This window comes from Neolamprologus brichardi, chromosome 1, assembly GCF_056152115.1.
Source record: "Neolamprologus brichardi isolate AB-2024 chromosome 1, ASM5615211v1, whole genome shotgun sequence".
Taxonomy (NCBI): Eukaryota; Metazoa; Chordata; class Actinopteri; order Cichliformes; family Cichlidae; genus Neolamprologus; species Neolamprologus brichardi.
In genome coordinates this window covers 7,816,080-7,839,771 of record NC_142104.1, presented here as the reverse complement: position 1 = coordinate 7,839,771, position 23,692 = coordinate 7,816,080, and the positions used below count along the sequence as shown (strand labels likewise).

General features: G+C 38.7%; 1 protein-coding gene across 1 annotated transcript; it reads left to right on the top strand.

Moving 5' to 3' along the window:
* The first annotated feature begins 9,686 nt into the window (after positions 1-9,686).
* Positions 9,687-20,859, top strand: LOC102793096 (semaphorin-7A-like). The gene is made up of 14 exons (XM_087846823.1): positions 9,687-9,981; positions 11,833-11,963; positions 12,068-12,118; positions 12,207-12,305; positions 14,206-14,314; positions 14,561-14,668; positions 14,750-14,892; positions 14,977-15,155; positions 15,462-15,567; positions 15,913-16,108; positions 16,444-16,556; positions 16,777-16,922; positions 17,695-17,756; positions 19,854-20,859. The coding sequence occupies exons 1-14, from the start codon at positions 9,882-9,884 to the stop codon at positions 20,174-20,176; spliced, it is 1,866 nt and encodes a 621-aa protein (XP_087702949.1). The 5' UTR covers positions 9,687-9,881; the 3' UTR covers positions 20,177-20,859.
* The last annotated feature ends 2,833 nt before the right edge of the window (positions 20,860-23,692 follow it).

Below are 23,692 nucleotides of genomic sequence, written 5' to 3'. Positions count from 1 at the left end.
CTCAAAATTGAGCTCAGATTGGCCATTTGGATGTGCTGAGAGGTAACTGCAATAGAGCAAAAGCACATTTTTAATGCAATAATTTCAAAAATTCCACAGACAATTGAAAAAATATTGACGGTCAAATCTTAGCAGTATGCTTACAGCAACAACAAATATTTTAAGGTCAGCCTAATACACACACACACACACACTCACTCACATGGTTTTAGAGGACTTCTCCCTGAAGCAAGAGTGATAGTCAGCTGTGATTATCACAACTGACTATCATACGGGAGAAAAAACACAGGAATCTTATGTGCATTTATTTATGATTAGCATATTATGGTTCTGAAATATAAACTGATGTGATTAAATGGTAAATGGTCTGTATTTGTATAGCGCTTTACTAGTCCCTAAGGACCCCAAAGCGCTTTACACATCCAGTCATCCACCCATTCACGCACTGGTGGCAAGCTACATTGTAGCCACAGCCACCCTGGGGCGCACTGACAGAGGCGAGGCTGCCGGACACTGGCGCCACCGGGCCCTCTGACCACTACCAGTAGGCAATGGGTGAAGTGTCTCGCCCAAGGACACAACGACCGAGACTGTCCGTGGCTCAAACCGGCAATCTTCAAATTACAAGGCGAACTCCCAACTCCACGATCGCCCCTTTATCCATTGGTAAAGTGAGCCTGGGTCTAATACAATAAAATCCTCATTTGCCATGGCTTTAGTTGACTTACCTACAAACATTAAGTAGGTAGTAAAATCAAAAAGAATCACTGCACATTCTCCCTGCAGAGAAATACCTGAATGGAGGACAATACAATTTTAATTTTGGCTCACTGTTTCCACTTGGGAGTACAACTTTTTTTCTCTTGCACATAAACTGCAAATAAACAGTTGTATGAAACATCATCCTTCCCATAAGGAGGTAGAGAGAAACAATAAGATGCTACCTAGGATGGTTGGGGTTGTCCCCTCTGCTTGTTGAGGAATGGTCTGTCATAGATTACAGACAGACACCCATTCTTTCTATGAAACACTGAGTTCCCAAGTGCATTAGAAAAGCACTATATTTTAAATAAAAAACAGGCAATTTACAATGTATCTAGAATTTAAAGATCAGGCTTAAAACTTTTTTAATAAAGCTTGTACCTTGAACCATCCCTTAGTTTTAGGCTCAAACTGGAACAAGACTTCATGTGATGCACTGAAAATGTCTTCTCCACTCACCTCGTTTCACTCCCCACATGTTTATATACCACTGCAACATTAAAGGTTGTCTTCTCTTTTCCTTAGTCTGGCTCACTGTGCTCTCTTTTCACAACCAGAATCAGAATCAGTGTTTATATACAAATCAAGTATGTGTATATGTGCACATACTTAGCCAAGTGTGTATATTTACAAGGACCTGGGCTCTGGTTCTCTCTTTGCTCTCGATGTACTAAACAGAATAGACAAATGTACAACACATAAGATAGCAATGCAGAAAATAACATGTGTAGCATTTTTGTATTTATATTTATATGTGCAATGGTGCAGAGTGCAAAGGTGTTGGGATAAAGTATGGAATAAATAAGGGCTGGATAACTGGTTACCATATACAGGAGGTAAAATAACTACTGAACACATCACACATTTTCAACTTAAATTTGAAGTAAATTTGTCAATATTTCCAAAGGTGCTATTGACATAAAATTCTCACCAGAGAAGAGATATGCAAATAAATCAATCAGTCTTCAAATCCTGAAGGTTTCATGGGCCCCTTCTATGAACTCTAAATTTTTGTTTTTAGTCCATTTTAGTTGGATTCAGGCTGGGCAAAGCAGGTTTATTTTATTTCTCTGAAACCAGTTGAGAGTTTCCTTGGTTGTGCATTGGGATCATTGTCTTGCTGAAATGTCCACCCTCATTTTCATCTTCATCATCCTGGTAGGTGGTAGCATATCTTTATTGAGATCCTCACACCATAATGTGCACATCACCCCCAAAATACCATACCAATATGTTTGACCTCCAAACATGGTGTGCATTATGGCATCCAAAGAGTTGAATTCTGGTCTCATCTGTCCAGACTATATTCTCCCAGTGTTTCACAAGCTTGTCTAAATGTTGTTCAGTAAACTTTAAACACACGTAAACATGCTTTTTCTTTAGCAATGGAGTCTTGCATGTTGCGCGTGCAAACAGGCCGTGGTGCATGCATTTAAAGTTTGAGGGCATTAATTACTTACTTTCTGTGAAACAACTGTACCTGCTGATTCCACATCTTTCTGTTGCCCTTGGCTCTTGAACAACTCTTCTGATAATTCCTTTCACTCCTCTGTCTGAAATCTTGCAGGAGCACCCTGTCATTGCCAGTTTGGTGAAATTATGTTCTTTCCAATTCTGGATTATGGCCCCAACAGAATTCACTGGAACCTTCAGTAGTTTAGAACTTTGTCTGTAACCAATTCCATCACTTTTTTGCAACAGAAGATTGCAAAGTTCCTACGAGAGCTCATTGTCAACCCACCATAAGGTGTAATTACTGATAGATTTGCGCTGGTGTCATGATTTCCCATGCCTTTTTGGATCTCCCTCTCTTTTTTCCCTGTGTCTTTTCTTATTATTACAACTAACTTAATTTATGAACATCTATGATTAGATTTCTTTGAATGTTTGGGTTAGATGGGTGGTAATTTCATGTCAATAGCACCCTTAGAAATATATTTATTTAGAAAATTGGTGACATTATTATAATGTGTTTTTATTCACTGTATCCAGTATTTTTCTTTCACTGCTATGTTGAAAGTTGGTGGTCAGTTTTCATACTGAGACAATAAAACTAATATAAATTAGATTTTTCTTTTTGGAGGGTTAGGGTTAGGGTTAGGATGAAATGGCTGTTTCAACTCACGTGCTCTCCTGCAGGCTTTTATTTTTACCTGACAAATGCAAGTTCCTTCTCAAAATCTAACGCATAGCAAGTCTCAGCCTGGGGATTTTTAAGTAATTGCACACGCAGGACATAAAAGAAAGGCTCTATCTCCTGTTCAGAGCTGCCAATCTACCGGTGTGCATTTACAGGAAAATGTTTGCTGATTAAATGGTCAGCTCATTTGCCGAGCATTTTAACTCGTCCTCGGTCAACTTCCACTGGGTGTTGGTCTGCTGGATGATGAAATCCCTACATCACTCATTTAAAATGCTCCTTTTGTTCCTTTACATTGTGTCATCCTGAGCGTCACAGGTTTACTCATTTCAGCCACCTGCTCTGATTAGTAACTGCAGAAAGTCTTCTGCACATGCTGCAGTTGCATTTACCTTAGGACTGGCCTCCTTCCAGTAAGAACTGCAGTCTAGTTCTTGGTTGAAGACGCAAACACGCATACACTACTGTATAGTCAATAAATCCTGCTTAATTTAAGACTTTTAGTGCAATTATAAAGATCAGTCATAATATTTTTACCACCACTATGACAGTTAAACTCTTTCAGCCAGTTTTGCACACGTTCCTCTGCATGAGAAAATATTTTGTGTGACCTTAAAGGAAACGGTGTTGCTAAAGTAACAGTTAATGGGCATCCACATAATAATGAGAACTCTTACAACTCACCTGAATAAAAATAACTTAACTGGTGCTGCTATTGTTTTATCTAAAGTCTAGAAAGTGTTTAATTTGAATTGCAGATGAAGAATCATATGATCATTCACTGCCATCTGCTGGAGATTTAAGTTGTCTACACGATAGATGGTAACGTTCATATTGGTATACAATATTGTCTATAACACCTGTCTCAGAAACGAAGAGGTCTGAAATATTCAAATATTTAATGCCATAAAGGAAAAAAATACAAACATCAGGTGTGATGAAGAAAGGGATGTGTAAGAAGTACAGCAAGCTATCCATATCTGAGGCCGTGGAAGCTATGAAGTGAAGACTTAAAGTCTTGGCTAGCCACTTTAAGAGAGATAGAAGAGAGAGAAACCAGAAGAATAAAGCAGATAATTCCACTGAACCATCCAAGGTGTACTCTCAGTGGGAACAATATGAGAACATCCCCATCAAAACTGTAGAAGGAGCAATACTAGAAGTGCATAAGCGCAACACATAACAATCATATACCAGTTGAGTACTTGAGCAACTTGTTGCAGTCTTCTAAACAACTGGAGTTCTTTTTAAGACAAAGAGTCACCTTCTGCAAGTTATAAGGAATGCGTGTTTAAGACATTTCCACATTGTGTGTATTATAGTCTGTTAGTGAAGTGGGTTTGTTGAAAACCTGACCTTTTTTCCACTCTTGCAGACTGGATAACTGTTTTTGTCATGAAATTGGATTGCACTTTGTCAAGCCGCTACCCTAAGACCTGTCCAACTTGGTTGTCCCACATGAAGGCTATGCTTCTGCTGGTCTAGCTCTTAGGGTCACTGACACAGCAAACCCCATGACCACGTTAAGGTGGCAAACCCTCAGGGGGGAAACTTAAAAATAAAATAAAATATTCTTCATCAGATTATAACAACTAAAAACATGGCATTTACCTCAACTGGATAACCTATATCAAATATACTCAAACCCAACAGTAACACTTCTCACTATTGCCAATATTAACAAAACTAAAAAGGGTGAGCCAAGTTCTTTAAAAAAGGTAAATTTACCAAGTCTTGAAAAATAAAACAGAAAAATAGAATAAAAAATAAAGAATAAAATAAATGATCCATCCAGATCTTTGCAACCAACAAAATAATATTTATCTTAATTGCATGCCCTAATTCTCAAATAAATTTGCAAATTAAAGTAGGAATAAAATAAGACCTCTCATTATAGCCAGATTTACAAAACAAAAAAGGGTTGGCATAGTAATTCTAAAGACAACAACAACAACAATTCACCATGTCTACTAATTTGTACAACACAACAGATTTAGAACAGAACACTTTAACTTTTTTCTTCTTTTTTCTTCTTTTTTCTTATCTTAAGCTTGCTTGTTTTACAAGGAACTGAACTCTGTTTGGAACTGAACTGCTCTCCCACAATGCTGAAGACACACCAATTACCCGTACTGTTACATAAAATGGGTGCAGCTCAGCCAGTGTTGGGATAATTTCATTTTGGATATCCTTAGATGTGTATTTTGCATCTTTTGGGATACCCTTAGCAATGCTTACTAGCTTCTCATCAGTTTTAGAAAAATACCTGAAGCAATGTCATCACCGTTACTCGCTGCACCATTGTCAAGGTTTCTGCAATCTCACAGAGCCCCAACTCATTTACACTGAAACCTTATAGCACTACCAATAATCCAATAATCTTGACATAGCATTTTTTTCCAAGTTGTGCTGTACCAACCAACATTGAATCCACAGTGTTTACTATTAAACATCAATTTAGAGTAAACGTGTTTTGTTTTAGATAAATAAATGTTGAAATATCTTTTGAATTAGTTAAATGTCAGAATAAAAAGAGAGAGCTGTCTATTTTAATCACTTTCATCACATTTAGGAGTACATATACACTAAGTTTATTGTTAATTAATAAGAAAACTTCAGAAGATTCCATTCTGAGCTTAAGAAGCTTCTGATAGGTTAGTAGAGTCCATGTGAGTAAATTGGTGGCACACCTGTGGACGCATATAAGACACCCCCAAAACACAGAGCCTGTTTCTTTGACATGGGAAAAATCAAGAGATATAAACCAAAACACCAGGAAAAGAATTGTGGAGCTCCATAAGTGTGGCTTAATTTTGAATACAATTTGGTGCCATTTGCAATTAATAGTGATGGCCAAATGGAGCTTTCTGAAGCACTGAAGCTTGTATTGAAAAATAGTTCATTACTCGAAGCTTTTCAACACAGTCCTCTCTGGTGACATCTGGTGGCCAAAAATATGAAGAGTGGCTTGAATCCACAAAATAAAACCAACTGCTTCATTATGATTGCCCACTCTACAGAGTGGAATTCTGTCTGATATTGGGCCGCCGTTGTGTTGCTTTGAACGTGTATTCTTTGGTGGTTAAAAAAATGTGGTTTATTTGTTTAATAATAATAATAATTTTGACCAGTAAACTTTCCTTGTTTAAACATGCACCATTGTGTGGTCTTTCTTTGCTTGTGACTTATTGATGTTGGTAAATACAATAATTGAAAAATACCACATTGCATAAAATATACATATGACAATAACACATTATGGAGTATTCTTCTGCTTTGAGGTCCTGCCTCCATGCACTTATGCAATTAACCGCTAGACAGGTATATTTATAAATAATATTATATTAGGGAAATTTTCCCAGACATATTTTTGACCTGGGGGTAGAATTGATTGTGAAATGGAAAGGGAAAATGCTTATGAACTTGCAAATTAAAAACATGATGCATTTAAAGTAACCCTTTTTCATTTTTATTTAAGAAGAGAATTTGTTCTAGTGTGCGATGGCCGAACCTGTTCCTTTTCGTGGAGATAATTTCTCCTGCCTTAAGGAAAATCCCTTCACATGGCACAGAAGAGGCTGGAGTGCAGAGAACCTGGTAGAGATGCAGTTATACAGTCTACCTGGGCCCCACAAACTATCAGATAAAGAGAATAAAGGGAGCAGAGGAGCAGAGATGGAACAAGAGCAGGTGAGACAGACATGTTAGTCAAATGGTTGTTTGCCAAAACTCATAAGAACATGTATCCAGTACCTAGTGTTTGTTTTTAGATACTATTTGTTACTTTTCAAATTCTATATTTATTAAGTTATGCAGGCTTGTTTGCACAACAAGTTCAAATAATTATATAAACTTTTCTGAATCTAAATAATGGACTTTGGTAGAATTAAAAAAAATATGTGTAGTGCAGGTCTATGATGATTTTAGTGCTACTATCATCTAGTTTTGATTTTGGTTCTGGATCTTTGGTTAAGTCCTAAGTAGTCCTGATTTTGAACTGTTGTAGTCCTGTTTTAATTCCGATTCAGTTCTGGGTCTGGTTGAATTGAGGTTTAGTCCTCATGTTTTGATACAGCCCCGACTTTGTTCTGCCTTGCTGCTTAATTAAAAACCTTGTTTAAGGTGTCCTGCATATGTGATATATATTTTTTTCCTATATGGAGTCATTGTTTTTTGAACAAAATTCAAAACAGAGCTTATTAATCTTTCAGTCATTTCTACCCTCACTTAATTTCCTTTCGCTGCTCAGCTCTCACACAGTGGCTCAGCTATGCTCCAATCCCTCCATATTGTGTCCAATTACATGCGAGGATATAGGATAATATCATTATGTGAAAAACAGAGAGGGTGAGAGACGCGACAGTCAAGTGGAGTGTGCGTCTGTCCTCTGAGTAAGTGAGTAAGACAGTAGACAGTGGTGAGGAGGGCTGTGCGAAAGCAAAAACACATAAATATGCCTGACACCCATAAACAAAGCAGCATCTGGCTGCAGTTTAAAGACTTTTTTGTCTTGGTCTTGGTCTCGTCTCGACGGTGTCGGTCTTGGTCTCGTCTCGACTTGGTCTTGTCTTTGTCTCGATACCCTCTGGTCTTGGTCTTGTCTTGGTCTCGGATTAGGCGGTCTTGACTACAAGTCTATCAGATACTGATGCTTCACGTTGACCCCTGCTGCATCTTCTCACCTCTAAGGGAACTTTGCCCTTCATCATCATCATAGTCATCATCAAATCATCTGTAACTCACCTCACAGTGTTAATCAACTTCATTTACTGGAACGTGGATGGACAGTAGGTTTTTCCATGGGTCATGGTAGAAACTTGACAGACCAAGTGAAGCCGAACAGAGAAATGATTGATTCCACCTTCTGGTTTTGTATTGTGTTTTTATATATATTTTATATATTATCCATGAATTTTCTTCTCTCATTTGATTCATGGGTTGTCCTTTGCCTTAATGCTGAGTCTTTCCATGGCAGTTATCTAAAATCAAATGTGTAACTGCCACACTTTGGTGGAATTACTAGATGCTTCAAGTTGAGAGATAAGAAAACGTTTGGTAACTGACCTCTCACCCCTAGAACAACATCTTGCTTCCTGACAGTTTGCCATGATTCAGTGTTTTTACTTCCTTTTTAAGCTAGCCCTTTGTGCCAATTTTACAAGCATTTGACTTCTGTTTTTCCTCTCTTTGACACGTTATTTTGCTATTTTGGCGAGTTGTTGAATGCAATTTTATTGCTGCATGCTATTTTAAGAATCCTTTAAGGCTTTTCACTGCTTTTATTTGTAGTTCTTGTCTTATTCTGACCTCAGAATCGCCCACTAGATGCTTTGGAGTTGACTTTGATTATTTGACTCCCAAACTCTTTGTCCTACTGAAAATCAGGTCCCGAAAGCCAGTTTGAACAGAACAGCTCTGCAACAATGAGGCTTCTAGAGTCGTTTGATTAATATCGATCTAGTACCGCTGTGCTGCATCAGCTGATTCTCTTTTGAGTCGATCGTTCTTTGATGACGTTTTCCAAAAACCTTACATAGTCCTTCTTGAATTTGAGATTTTCCTCTAGTTTCCTTTTAGTTGCTTGAGCTACACAGAACCACCTGCTTATTTTCCGGTAGCTGAGTGCGTTTCATGAAGGGGAAGCGAATTTGTAGGTTTCTATTTGGTCAGCACTTGTATGCAGTGTATGTAATCCTGTCATATGCTCTTTTGCCACAAGATTTGTGTCACTGAAGTCTGACATCCAAAGTATTCTGACACAATAACACAATACATGTTAGAGCAACTGCAGGTGTTGATTCTGAAAATGAATTATGAGTTATGGCTGCAAACAAACAAATAAAAAAACAACAAAAAAAACATTTTAAACCCACAAAATATGCAAATTTACAAATGCTGATAATGTACCACTAAATTCAACACACTGTAGCATTACTCACGTATGAGTTTATTAAGCGAGAGCATCCGTTCTAAAAACTCGACCTGTTATTTAAAAAAAAAAAGGGGGGGGGGGGGTCAGCTGACTAGTAATTGTGATGCACAACAGGATATGATAAAAGAAAGCTTTGTATCATGTCGAGAGCAGCTGATCTACAGCATGTGATCACGGGAGAATTTTGGAAGATGACTCGTGTTAAACATTTTTACTTATCTGTCCTTCGCTATGATGTTGGTATTATAATCTTCTTTAAGCTGTTTTACAGCATAAATAAAGGAGGGGAGGTGAGCTTTAGCTTAACTTCAATCATACAGGTAAAGGTAATGAAAAACGAGTAATGTTAAAGGAGAAAAAGTGAAAATGGGATCAAACGTAATAGTGAATACACCTGTGCTTTCTCGTTTCTTCAATTTGTGCGTCTTTTTTGTCTCGTTTCTCCTCCACCGTCCCCCATTTGACCTAGAAATCAGTCTCATCTGAAGGGTTTCTCAATTTCTGAAATTATTCTGGAGTAAAGAGGACAGTGGAGACATATCAGAGGATGTGTGTGTTATAGAGTCTAGACAGTGTGGCACACAGCTGGAACATCCAAGGAAGGAGAACTCCTCAAATAACTCCTCTATACTCATATGTTGTTTCAGTTATTTGAAATAATCAAACTGCTTGCCCATTGTTTACGTGTTCGAAAAAAAGGTAAGAAATCTCTTCATAATTAAAATTAGCCCTAAATATCATGAGCACTGTTACACTGTACATTATAAAATGCAGTTGTGGGCGGGCTAAATTATTAATAAAGCAGCTGTGTCAACTATGATAACTTTATTATGCAACTGACAAAATGATTGTTCAGAGGGTTGGTTTGTTTACTCCTCTCTTCCTCGTGCCCGTGGGCGGGCGAAGAGACTCTGACTGTAAACTACACCCCAGCTGGCATGCACTTCTCCAAAGTCCTGAGTGCATTTCTTCCAGAGAATGTGTTCTATCGAGGTGAAGGGCAAGTAATTAGGGACGGAAATACTGTTTTGGACAGTAACGACCAAGATGACGCACTCATTAGCTACATATTTGTTATTTTTACATCTTTGTAATTTGGCTATGGGGAACGTTGATCCTTCTCCGAGGATGATCTTCACAGAAAAAGGTAGAAAGGGGAAATGTTTTTTCTTCATTTATGAGATATCAAATGCTAAAAAGTTAAAAGGGATTGGGATTTTTATCAGCGCTTTAAAGTATGCAGTGAAGTGAATGAATATGTATTAAATGACTTGGTCATTGTGATTCAGGAAAAAAAACATCAAGTCTTTCTTTCAAACGTACAGTCCGTATTATGCAGTTCCATTATCGTCAGAGGCGATGTGTTGGACAGAAGGCAGCTTTGTGCCTTACAATGTTGCTTTGTTTGTCTGTTGACATATTTTTCAACAATGAGTAGTGGTTAGGACTTTAGATTTAGATGTTGTTTTTTCTTTTCTTTTTTTTCTATATTTACAAAAGAAATTAGGAATGATACGTATAAAGGCAAAGAGAGCTTTTACACACCCTCTTCAGGGCAGAAATGGCTGTGAAGACTCTACATGTTGTCCCTGTATCACAGTTCTTTAAGTTTTAACAATAATAACAAAACTCTACTTCACCCTCCAGTGCACGTCACTGACTTCGTTTAGCTAAATGCATTAGCATATTTTTATTTACAAGGTGGACAAACTGTTTATCTATGTAATTTCTTATCGTGCACAGACAGCTGCTTATGGTAGCATTTACAAGACTCAGACTCACTGGTTTTGTCTCCCTGATAGAGTTTAAAAGTTAAAGAGTTGAAGAATTCTGTGGAGTGCAATTTTTATTTCTAAAAAATGTTTTTGTTTGTTATACTTTATTTTAGTCTATTTGCCATTTATTATATTTCTGAAATCTTTTCATGACGTGCTTTCTTGGGCAGGTCTCCCACGATTTTAATGTTAAGGGACTCAATGATTAAATAAAGATTTCAAAAAGAGTTTATCTGTATAACATTAACAGAACAACGTGATATTTTAGTAGAGTGTCAGTTAGATGAAGTTGTGACTTCATCATTGACTCTTTTTTTTTCACCAAATTTTCAAAGAAACTTTTTGCACTTGTTATTTTTTTTATGTAAGCAGTGGTAAACTCTTCTGACAACTGCAGAGGATAGGTTTCATTTTCTCCCTTCAACTAAGTTTTCAAAACAGCACCAACAATGCTACCAGAAACCTCTTTTTCAAGAAGTAACTGGACCTCTAAAGCAGTGTCACTTTCATATTGACAGTAATGTGGGAAAAAACTTTGTTCAGCTTTTTTACATCTTACTTAATGAAACTAGGTTACCACTGTCTACTTCAAGTAGACACCATAGATCTTTGGACACCTGTTGTTTACAAATGCCATCTTTATGTGGGAAAGAGTTAAGAATGTGCCTTTAAAAATGCAAGATTATCATTATTATTCTCACTGTAAGACAAGGCCAATGGTTTTTGTAGTTACAAAAAAGTGCAAGAGGGATGGCAGAAAATCACCAAAGTGTTTGATTTTCATTTTTAGGAGAACTGTACTAACATACATCAAGCATTTCAAATATATGTATATACTGGGTACTAACAATGAAGTTCAAGGCTAAACGCTTATTCAACCTGGATACTCATGTCCCTCAAGTCTAGTATATTGTTGTGAAGTTTGGAGAGGATCCATAAAAAAAATTGTGCGTAATATAAAGATTTACTGATTTTCACATTTGGTGTGATCTTGACCTGGTTTTCAACAACATTTAATCAGCTCAAACTGTTATGGGTATGTGGATCTTGCACTACTAACAAACAGATAAATAAAATGAACTGATGACATACTCCTTGCCTTCCAGGTGCGGAAAATCATTCTTGTTGTTTATGATACTACATTGTGGGTTTACCTGATGAATCTCATAATAAATTCATACATTTTATCTTTCTTTTCTTGTTTTTGCTGGGTTTGTTTTTAGAAAAAGCAATGACACGGTTCAGTCTTCCCCATGACCCACCTGTACAGATTCTTTTAGAAGACCAATCAGACACTGTTTTAACTGCTGGACAATCATACCTGAATACCTACAACTTTCAAAACCATAAGACGGTAGTAGAAATCTGTACAACCACAGTAAATGATTATACTGAGATCATTGAAATAATATTCATAATAATGGGAAAGTAATAGTCCTGCATCATATATCTACATAGAGCCACAAGTTTATGCAGTGGGAGAAATGCAACAGCATAAGCAGTGAACATGTAAGTAAAATAAACAAATTTAGTTGGTTAGATTTGATTGTTTGACCACTGAAGAAATATAACAAACAATATTTGTCTTGTCTTTAAGGATTGCAGCTATAACATCACTTTGGTCCACCGGAAGAAAGATGCTAACCAGTTGTTTGTGTGTGGAACAGATGGCAATGAAAGGGTTTGCTGTAACACGGTAGGACACTGGCATCATTGTCATTGAGAACTGTTAACATCACCACAAATACAGGGTGGGCCATTTATATGGATGCACCGTAATAAAATGGGAATGGTAGGTGATATTAAAGTCCTGTTTGTGGCACATTAGTATATGTGAGGGGGCAAACTCCTCAAGATGGGTGGTGACCATAGTGGCCATTTAGAAGTCGGCCATCTTGGATACAACTTTTGTTTTTTCAATAGGAAGATTGTTTTTTCAATAAGTTTGATGTGACACATCAAACTTATTGGTAATGTCACAAGAAAAACAATGGTGTGCTAGGTTTCAACGTAACTTTATTCTTTCATGAGTTATTTACAAGTTTCTGACCACTTATAAAATGTGTTCAATGTGCTGCCCATTGTGTTGGATTGTCAATGCAACCCTCTTCTCCCACTCTTCACACACTGATAGCAACACCGCAGGAGAAATGCCAGCACAGGCATCCAGTATCTGTAGTTTCAGGTGCTGCACATCTCGTATCGTCACACCATAGACAATTGCCTTCAGATGACCCTTCAACTGGCCCACGACGACCAATCCACTTTCCAGGAAACTGTTTATCTAGGAATGCTCGGACCTGGCACCCATAATGTGGTGGTGCACCATCTTGCTGGAAAAACTCAGGGAACGTGCCAGCTTCAGTGCATAAAGAGGGAAACACATCATCATGTAGCAATTTCAAATATCCAGTGGCCTTGAGGTTTCCATTGATGAAGAATGGACCCACTACCGTTGTACCCCATATACCACACAAAACCATCACTTTTGTTGTTCCAACAGTCTTGGAGGGATCCATCCAATGGTGGTTAGTGTCAGACCAATAGCGGTGGTTTTGTTTGTTAACTTCACCATTCACATAAAAGTTTGCCTCATCACTGAACAAAATCTTCTGCGTGAACTGAGGGTCCTGTTCCAATTTTTGTTTTGCCCATTCTGCAAATTCTGTGCGCCGATCTGGGTCATCCTCGTTGAGATGCTGCAGTAGCTGGAGTTTGTAAGGGTGCCATTTGTGAGTAGCTCATATCCACCGAAGGGATGTTCGACTAATGCCACTCTCCAGTGACATGCGGCGAGTGCTACGTTGTGGGCTCTTGCTGAGTGAAGCTGGGACAGCCACTGATGTTTCTTCATTAGTGACAGTTTTCTTGCATCCACATTTTGGCAAATCCAACACTGAACCAGTTTCCCGAAACTTAGCAAGCAGTTTGCTAACTGTAGCATGGGAGATGGGTGGTCTCATAGGGTGTCTTGCATTGAAATCTACTGCAATGACCCGGTTACTGCGTTCACCAAATATCAACATGATTTTGATCCGCTCCTCACGTGTTAACCTCTTCGACATGTCAATGGCTGTGAACAAAGAGAAACTTGTAAATAACTCATGAAAGAATAAAGTTACGTTGAAACCAAGCACACCATTGTTTTTCTTGTGACATTACCAATAAGTTTGATGTGTCACATGGCCCTCTTCCTATTGAAAAAACAAAAGTTGTATCCAAGATGGCCGACTTCTAAATGGCCACCACCACCGATCTTGAAGGGTTTGACCGCTCACATGTACTAATGTACCACAAACAGGACTTTAATATTACCAACCATTCCCATGTTTTTACAGTGTATCCATATAAATGGCCCACCCTGTACTGTTAGTGGTGCCTTTCACTGGGTTGAGTAGCCACTTGTACTTTTACATATTTAAATCAAAAATATTTTGGTTATGCAATGAAGAAAATAAATCACAGCACTTCCTGCTTACCCACATGTGGTTGTTTTAAAACTATATATATAGAAACTGAGTGCTGAGTATGCATGTATGCTATATGTGATGTGCATTGGGGAGCATATATTAAGATGTGCTGTGCTTTTTTTATAGGATTTAACAGTGGAGGCCCCCATGTGCCTTCCCTCTGAAAATATCGCAAACTTAATAGAAGGTATAGAAAGATTTAACATAAAGGAGGGTGAACCATCAGTTTTTATAGGTGAGTTTTTCTACATGAGGAAGCTCTATAATAAATCTCCGGATGAATCCCTGCTATTTCATTCATTTGTTTTCAATGATTGTGTAATTTGCAGAAAGTCTGTGCTCTTGTCAAAACTACTAACATCCTTTAATCAACTCAATCCATTCTAAAGGTTGCTTCTTTTTCTTATTGCTATGATATTCAACTAGTTTCTCCCCATTTGCACATCACTATAAAACCTTAATTTGCAACTGTTTTTTCCAGATTCTGAACAGAGTGCAGCTTTCTACATAACACACTCTGGATTTGATGAATCTGTTGGTATTCAGAAATTTGGTAAAGCAATAGTGCTGCCAAAGAACCACGATAAAGGTATTTTCATAAAGTTAGAGCCGGCGACATATCACTATAAATGTTTGGAGCCAAATAAATATTTTGTCTTTCAATGTTTAGAACAGCATTATGTAGGATTGGTGCTCAGCAAACATGAAGAGGATCCCTCCCAGAACAGAGTATATGGCTTCTATAGGGAGAAAAGCAAAGACGATGGACTGTTCAGTGAAATGTGGCTCCCCTTTGTGACCCAGGTTTGCATGGTAAGACCAAAATAGTGCCACCAACATTAAAAAATTAAATAAACATAAATACATCATGACTGATTGACTGTCCATTGCTTCTAGACAGATGTTGGTGGTCCCAAGAACAATTTGCAGTTTACCTGGACATCCCAGATGAATGCCAGGCTCTTCTGTGGAGATCGTAACAGAAAACAGCATTTCTCTGAATTGGTGGATGTTTCCACTGTGGATGCAGATCGATGGCAGGATACAAAGATTTATGCACTCTTTAGAAATGAATGGTAGGACTCTGATGATATTTATTTTGATGCTAATAATAATAATATAATTATCATTTACTCTGTTTCTGTGACTAGCTATTTGTGTAATCGAATCATCTGCTTCCAAACTTCCAAACAATATCCTTTCATGGTGATAAAAGGACACTTTGTTCTTTTTAAGCCGTTCCCTACCAGTTTCTTATTTCTCATTCTGTGTGGTCAGCTGCTTTTTCAACTCTCTCTCTCTCTTTTTTTTTCTTACCTTGGACCAGTCTACTCATTTTGCTGCAAATGTCTCAGACAAACCTACAATGTGTCTCCCTGCAGGGGGATGAGTGCTGTCTGCATCTACACAATAGGAGACATTGACAAAATCTTCACAAACTCCCCATTCAAAGGCTACACAAAAGCTGAGATGGACAGGCCAAGGAGGGTATGGAATATTCAAATTGGTCTAAAGTGAAAAATTTAATAACAGCTACCATCACAAGAAGATCCCTGCCTTTTTGGGGGGTCAGAGTATATAGACAAGAATAGAATAGCCCTTTATTATAATTTAAACCAATGGTTAAGTGTAGTCACTGAGTGAAAAATAGCTTTTAAATATTTTTCTTTCACCTTTACGATATTAAATTAATTAAAATACTAAATTAAAAGGTTTTAGATTTGTTTTTAAAACAGTCACTTGGAAACTGAAAAAGTAAACCCTAGGTTTACATGCTTGTTGACCAGTCATCTGGTGTTCAGCCATTCTAAGTTAAGCACTTCATTTCTTCAGTGCATTGATGATACCACCAAGCTTCCAGTGGAAACCCTGAAGAAGATTGAAAAGACTTCAGAGATGGAGCAGCTGGTTCATCCTGTGGGTACCTCTGGCCTTCTTCTCTTCAATCACCAGAACTATACTCACATCCAAATTGACGACTCACCAAACAGGAGAACCAGTCACCACACTGTTATCTTCTTATCTTTAAGTGAGTAAAAACAATAATCTGAAGTAGTAAAAATGCTAAGAAGAATATGCTATAATGTATGTTTGTGTATATCTGAGATAATACCTCAGGGCGAAAATAGTGCAGTAACCAAATCTCCTTGATTGATGCGGGAGGTGCTGTGATCACAGCCATGTAATTATGAATGTATTAAAAGAATATAATATTATTCAACGGGTTTACCTGAGTTTGAAGACCAAAAATTGTTTTGTATAAAGTAACAGAACCTCAGACAGAGAGAGTGGGGTGGCTGAGGTGCATTTAGAGGGGTTTTAATATTTAGTATCATCCCTGCTTCTTTTTGTGGTTTTCCGCAGACAATGGAGGAATTCATAAAGTATTGCACAATAAAAATGATACCTATCTCATTGCCGAGTTTCGACCATTCAGCTACACAGAACAGATCAGCTTCATCCTTCACCCATCTTTTGTGAGTACCAGTGTTCCCTACAGAACAATATATCCTCCACTAAACCATATAGGTGTGTGAGTATGGAAAACAACTTAGATGCTCCTGAAAAGGAACATCAAACTTAGATCTGTAAATTAACTCCAGTGGAGTTTTTTGTTTGTTTGTTTTCCTTTCCTTTTTTTTCTCCAGTCAATTAGAAATGGCCGAGTACATTGAGAAAACTTGTCCATCGTTACAGAAAAAGCTGTATGTGAACAATGGAAGTCAACTGGTCCAACTTGATGTAGCAGACTGTTCCCAGTATGGAGATACCTGCCAGGACTGTATGTTATCCAGAGATCCTTACTGTGGCTGGGATGGCACCCAGTGCATACGTGACACAAAGTAAGACCTCAGAGCTTTATGGAACTCATATCTGGAGAATATGCAGAATAATTCTTTGCAACCAAAGATTGCATGAAGTAGCCTTACATTTTTCTAACAGCAAGCTGAAATAAAAATGTAATGTTTACTAATACAAACATTATTAAGAACCTACCAATGTTACCACCATAGGTTGCAAGATCATGTACACTGTAAAAGATGGTCATATTTATAAAAAACAATGTTCCTTAGTATTCAAACACTCCTCAGTGTACCTCTTGATTCATACACAGGTGTGATTCACATCCTATAACGTCATACTAGCACGCCCTGAAATGTGTACATAAAATGCAACATTATTAGCTTACTTGTTGCCAGTTGCACCACCTGACAAAGCTTGATAGATGAATCACTGCACACTTCATCAAGGATGAAGCAGCACTTAGGAAATACAATGTCCCGTAAATCATGTTATCACAATATTTCAACACTCACTGACATTCATTGGAGCTTTTGTTTATGAATTTGTCCTACTGTAGTACAGCTCTACTGCTTTATGAAAGGCTAGTGTACTGTGTAACAACCAGTTATCACCCAACGGGTGTTAGGCTTTTTTGTTCAACTAACTGAAGCTAATGCAAGTCAAGATACTTCAGCATAATTTCAATTAATTTAAAGGGATATACTTGAGAGGAGTAAAGTTCCTGTTGGTTCCTGTAAATGTTAGTTTCCTATCCACTGCCAGGATGTTGGTTACATACTGTCTAATGTAAACATACACTATGTTTTGCAGTGGGATATGGCATGATGCAGCCACTGGGAACCTAGCCATCTGTCAAGAACACACTGAAAAAGGTATTTAAATTCAGGCACCTGCAAAATTTGGACAGAGCCCCAAACTATCTGCATAGATATATCAGAATCAGAATCAGCATACTTTATTAATCCCTCTGGAAATTATGTGGGTTACAGCTGCTCCAGCACAGTAACATTAACAAAAACAGACTGAACTATTTAACAATACAATATGTTAACATACAAGGAATTGCACAATATATACAAATCACTCAATAATAAATATCCAGGGTTGACAGATGCAATTATAAATAACTATCAAGAATATTCACAGCAACATTACTGAGTAGAAAAGAGTGTGTGCAAAAAGGATGTAACTATTGCAGTGTTTACATTGTATTAGATAGAGGAGTTGTACAGGGAGATGGCCACAGGCAGGAACTGTTTCCTGTGTCGTTCAGTGGTGCTTTTTGGTAATCTCAGTCTCTCACTGAACGTGCTTCTGTGGCTAGCCAGCATGTCATGGAGTGGGTGGGAGGTATTATCCAACATTGTCTTTATCTTGGAAAAACTTTTGCCCCTCTGACACCACCTTAAGAGAGTCCAGCTCCATATCCACATTACTGGCCCTGCAGATAACTTTATTGAGTCTGTTGGCATCAGCAACCCTTAACCTGCTCCCCCAGCATGCAACAGCATAGAGGATAGCACTGGCCACAACAGACTCGTAGAAAATCCTGAGCATTGTCCGACAGATGTTGAAGGACCTCAGCCGCCTCAGAAAATAGAGACGACTCTCGCCCTTCCTGTAAAGTGCAGTAGTGTTTTTAACCCAGTCCAGTTTATTGTCTATGTGTACTCCAAGGTATTTATATGTCCACGTTGACCCCATGGATTGAAACAGGGGTCAAGGGTTTTCTGGTCTTCCTAAAATCAACAGTCAATTCCTTGGTCTTTACCATGTCGAGCTGCAGATGTTTCTGCTCACACCACATGACAAAGGAGTCGACCACAGCGCAGTAGTCTGACTCATTACCCCTGCTGATGCATCCAACCACTGCAGAGTCATCAGAAAACTTCTGGAGATAGCAGCTCTCTGTGCAGTGGCTGAAGTCTGTGGTGTAGAGGGTGAAGAGGAAGGGGGAGAGGACAGTCCCTTATGTTTCCCCTGAGTTGCTGATTACCTTGTCAGACACAACAAGACCACACATATTGTGGTCTTCTTGTCAGGTAATCAACAATCCTGGACACCAGAGAAGCATCCACCTGCATTGCTGTTAGTTTATCACCCAGGAAGGTCGGCCTGATGGTGTTGAATGCACTGGAAAAGTCAAAAAACATGACCTATGCAGCACTCGCTGGCTGGTCCAAATGGGTGTAGACACGATTGAGCAGGTAGAGATGATGGCGTCCTCATTTCCGAGTAAGGACTGGTAAGCAAATTGAAGGGGATCCTGATGTGGTCTGACTATGGGTCTGAGTTGGTCAAGGATGAGTCTTTCCAGGGTCCTCATGATGTGGTAGGTCAGTGCCACAGGCCTGTAATCCTGGGGGTCAGCACTGGGACCCTCTGCACACTCAGACTCAACATGAACAGTTTATGAAAGACTCCACAAAGCTGGGGGGCACAGGCCTTGAGGACACGGGGACTCAGTCCAGCAGCCTTGCCTGAGTGGAGTCTCCTCATTTGCCTCTGAACCTGGTCTTGAGTGAAAGTGATGCGTGGCGGCCTCGCTTCTGTCAGTCTGCCCCAGGGCAGCTGTGGCTACAACTGTAGCTGCCTCCACCAGTGTGTGAATGTGAGAGTGAATGAATAGTGGTATTGTAAAGCGCTTTGAGGCTTTTTTCACAATATGCTCTCTTTCATGTTGTTTTCATATTGGTTGGAATGTAGATGTGGGTTTTATCAGCAGTCACATGGTTATCTTAAATTTCTGACATTATCAAAACTTTTAATGAGACATTTGAAAGCTTTTTACTGATACATTTTCAATCTGATGGCTTATCTATTGCTTCCTAAAAAAAAAGGTTTCAACCATTTTTCCAAAGAGCTAATACTTTGGATTTGTGAGAAGAAATCAGAAATTTCAAAAAAAAAAAAGATATAAAGCAAAAACATGGCTAACTAAATGGGCGTTCTTGTGTTTTTTTCCACAGAATTTCCAAATCCAGAAAAAGATGTTGTCAGATTTCACGCAAAGCATTTTCTGCGATGCCCAGTATCATCCCGTCATGCTCAGTACAGTTGGCAGCACCTTCAAAACTCCGCATCTTGCATCGGGAAGCCAGATCATTGCCTTTATTTGATCAACAGCATGGGACCTGAGCAGGAAGGAACTCATACCTGTGTATCAGAGGAAATGGGTTACAGGAAAATCCTGGCGCAGTACCAACTACAGCTGGGGAACAAGGTGGTTGGTTTACAGTCAAAGCCAATCATCTGGGTTTGTCTCATGGTGGTTCTGATTCAGATGTTGTGATGTTAGTTCCTCAGAGTTGTGATACTATAAAAACAATTCATTATTCTTTAATTTATTTTTATATTTTTTAACTCAAATAAAACTCTATTACTTCTAATACTATGAGCTGCAGCTCAGGATGTAGAGCGAGCCATTATTGTAGAGTTTTGATATCTGGTTTTGCAAATGTGTGGCTGTAGCTCAGGTGGCAGAGCAGATCAGCCACTAGGTTAACCAGAAGGTTGGTGGTTCGATCCCAGGCTGCTCTAGTCTGCATGCCAAATATCCTTGGGCAAGATACTAACCCCATGTTGCTCTCCGATGCATCCATCGGAGTGTGAATGTGTATGAATGTTAGATACTTAGCACTTAAGCTTAGAAGTGCTTGTGTGAATGGGTGTGATTGGGTGAATGAATTAGTTGTATGAAGCGCTTTGAGTGCTCAGAGTAGAAAAGCGTTGTATAAGAACCAGTCCATTTACCAAATGTCCTTGGACGAGATAAATTGCCACCAATGCATTCATTAGTGTGTGTGAGATAGATTAAAAAACAAACTACAGTTATTCACAGCCACACTCCAAAGCTTTTCTTTTTTTGAGGGGCTAATTCATTCATTTTCTTCTTCTTATGGAAAAAATATATTGAATATCAGTTGGACTCAGGCTTGTTGACAGTATTAAAAGCTGAAGTTCAGTGGTATAAAATGCTGTCTGTGGTAATTTTTAGAAATTAATTGCAGTGTTGCATGCAGTACATGCACGCATGTTAATCAATATTGATTGATTCATTTTTTTTTATTCTTTCCTGTAACTCTCTTGCATCTGTTTCCTGTCATTTGAAATTCTGCCAGAATGTACACAGTGCACGTTATAAATTTCCGGCCATGTCTCTTAGCTCATGTAGATTTCCAAACACTGACCCAGTTTCTGTTTGTTCAGAGTTCGGTTAATAAATGGAAGAAACATTCAGACATTTTTCCCCTATTTTTGAGTGAAACCTGATCATAAATTCCAAGTAGAAAGGTAAGACTTTGGACCTCACAGTGCTTTAGGATAGCAAGCAAGTTGCTGCTTTTCAAACCTTAACCTGGCAGTACAAATGAAGCTACAAACAAAACAAAAAAAGATTTAATTTATCACATTTTTGCGGTTACATGAGTCCAAAAAAATACCACATCTAAACATTTCAACCATCTTTTCAACATATAAACTAAAGGAAATAAACTGCAAATGTTTACAACATGCGTCTGTCTTTTTCAAAGTCTCTCATGTTAGTGTCTGATGATAAACAACTCCAAACATGTTACCACAAAAAACGCACTGATGGGTCTCATTCTCCATAAAGTGAATAAACACCTCTCACAATATAAACACAGACCATTACCATGTGAACCTCCTGGTTAACATCCATAAAGAAAAGGGTTATTTTGGCACCTCGCATCTTTCATCTGCATTCATGCTAGTGCTGATCCACAGTGATGCCAAACCCTTTTTTCATATATAGTGGTGTATTTTAGACAAACCTTTAGCATGGTGTTGTTATGGAGCACATGTGCCAGGCAGATTAGGACTCATTCAGGAGAAACTAGGAACTAACTAGGCTTTATTGGAGAAGCACAGGACACACGAAGCACACAGCTAAATGGAGCTGGAAGACTGTTTACTTAGCCTGGCAGGGCGAAGGACACTGTCTCAGCTGAACTCTGTACATATATACACATGCAGATGTACACTCATCCCCCCTCCCCCTCCAAACGCCTTTGACGCTTATTCCCCTCCGATGCTGACGGTGGATCAAGGAGACCAGCGCTGCTGCAGGCCCGGATGTACTGTCTACATTGGCTGTGTCTCACCCTTTACCCACCCCTGTTGCTTGTCATGTGTTTCTTTGGTGTATTAAGAGGGGTTTTTTTTCATGTGCTATGTGCAGAGGTGTTTTTTTCTGTTCTCAAACTGATCTCTCTATTGGAGCTCAGTCTGGGGGGAGTTATTTTTTTTCTCCTTATCTTTCCTCATGTTGTGCATTTTCCATTGTTATACCTCTCTGACCTGTCTTCCCCATGTGATGTGTGTGTCATGTATGTATGGTCAGAAGGGTAAGATGGCGCTGGCGAAGGTTGGCAGCCTTAACCCAATTTCCTTCTGGGTCAACCTTCAGGATCAATAAAGTTTTATTGAATTGAATTGAATGGAAGAAGTTGGATTACAGCAGAACTTTCCAAAAGAAAGTTTTAGCTGAAGCTACTTGGGGGAAAAAAATCAGAACACATAGGTTTACAATGTTTTTATTTTGTTTTTTAAAGTGCCAGCAAAAGCAGAAACCCACTTAAGTAAACTGCATATAGTGCTCATAGTATATACAGATAGAAACATTAAACTATTAATGAGGTTGTGCAGTAAGTGTGCGAACACTAACACTTCCTTTCACAAACCAGGCTGTGGATGGCACTGTTACATTAAGAAAGATAAAGATTTTTCTACGAGTCTGTTGTGACCAGTGCTATCCTCTATGCTGTTGCATGCTGGGGGAGCAGGTTGAGGGTTGCTGATGCCAACAGACTAAATAAACTGATCCGCAAGGCCAGTAATGTTGTGGGGATGGAGCTGGACTCGCTTAGGGTGGTGTTGGAGAGGCAGATGTTGTCCAAGATAAAGACAATGCTGGATAATACCTCCCACCCACTCCATGACATGCTGGCTAGCCACAGGAGCACGTTCAGCGAGAGACTGAGATTACCAAAAAGCACCACTGAACGACACAGGAAATCATTCCTGCCTGTGGCCATCTCCCTGTACAACTCCTCCATCTAATACACTGTAAACACTGCAATAGTTACACCCTTTATGCACACGCTCTTTTCTACTCAGTAATGTTGCTGTGAATATTCTTGATATTAATTCATAATTACCTCAGTAAATCATTGATATTTATTATTGAGTGATTTGTCTATATTGTGCTATTTCTTAAATTTGTAAATCTGTAACATATTGTATTGTTAAATAGTCTCGTCTGTTTCTGTTACTGTATTGGAGCAACTGTAGCCCACATAATTTCCCGAGGGATTAATAAAGTATGCTGATTCTGATAACAGAATATTACTTCAACACTAGTTAATGAAAAAATATGTTTCATGTAGTGAAGATGGATTTGCTATACATATAATTGAGCATAGCCATCACGATAGGAAACTGATAGGTAACCTTTCTGATAGGTTATCTCATCAGTTACTGAGGTCTGTAAGAGATCCATCATCTTGTTGTTCTCAAGCAGAACATTGCAAAAGATGGACAGATCAGACTGAAAAACCAAAGGAGACCTGACCATCACAAGAAGGTCCCCGCGTCATTGTCTTTTTGGACTAACTGAGGCCATAAGCAAGCCATGCGAAAAAAAACAGTTGTTTAAGGCATTTCCACTTTGCATTCAGTGTAATCAGACTGGCTTTCCAATATGGTAACGCATTCCTTACTTCACTGCTTATTTACCCCTTCACTAAGAGGTGGCGGAGTCCACTACAAGTTTTCTACCTGTACCCAG

Excerpts from the sequence above, each read along its gene's own strand:
- LOC102793096 (XM_087846823.1), top strand. The coding sequence starts at position 9,882 with ATGACGCACTCATTAGCTACATATTTGTTATTTTTACATCTTTGTAAT. Across the intron at positions 12,306-14,205 it reads AAAGGGTTTGCTGTAACACG|GATTTAACAGTGGAGGCCCC; the intron begins GTAGGACACTGG and ends CTTTTTTTATAG. Across the intron at positions 16,557-16,776 it reads TCATCCTTCACCCATCTTTT|AAAAAGCTGTATGTGAACAA; the intron begins GTGAGTACCAGT and ends CCATCGTTACAG.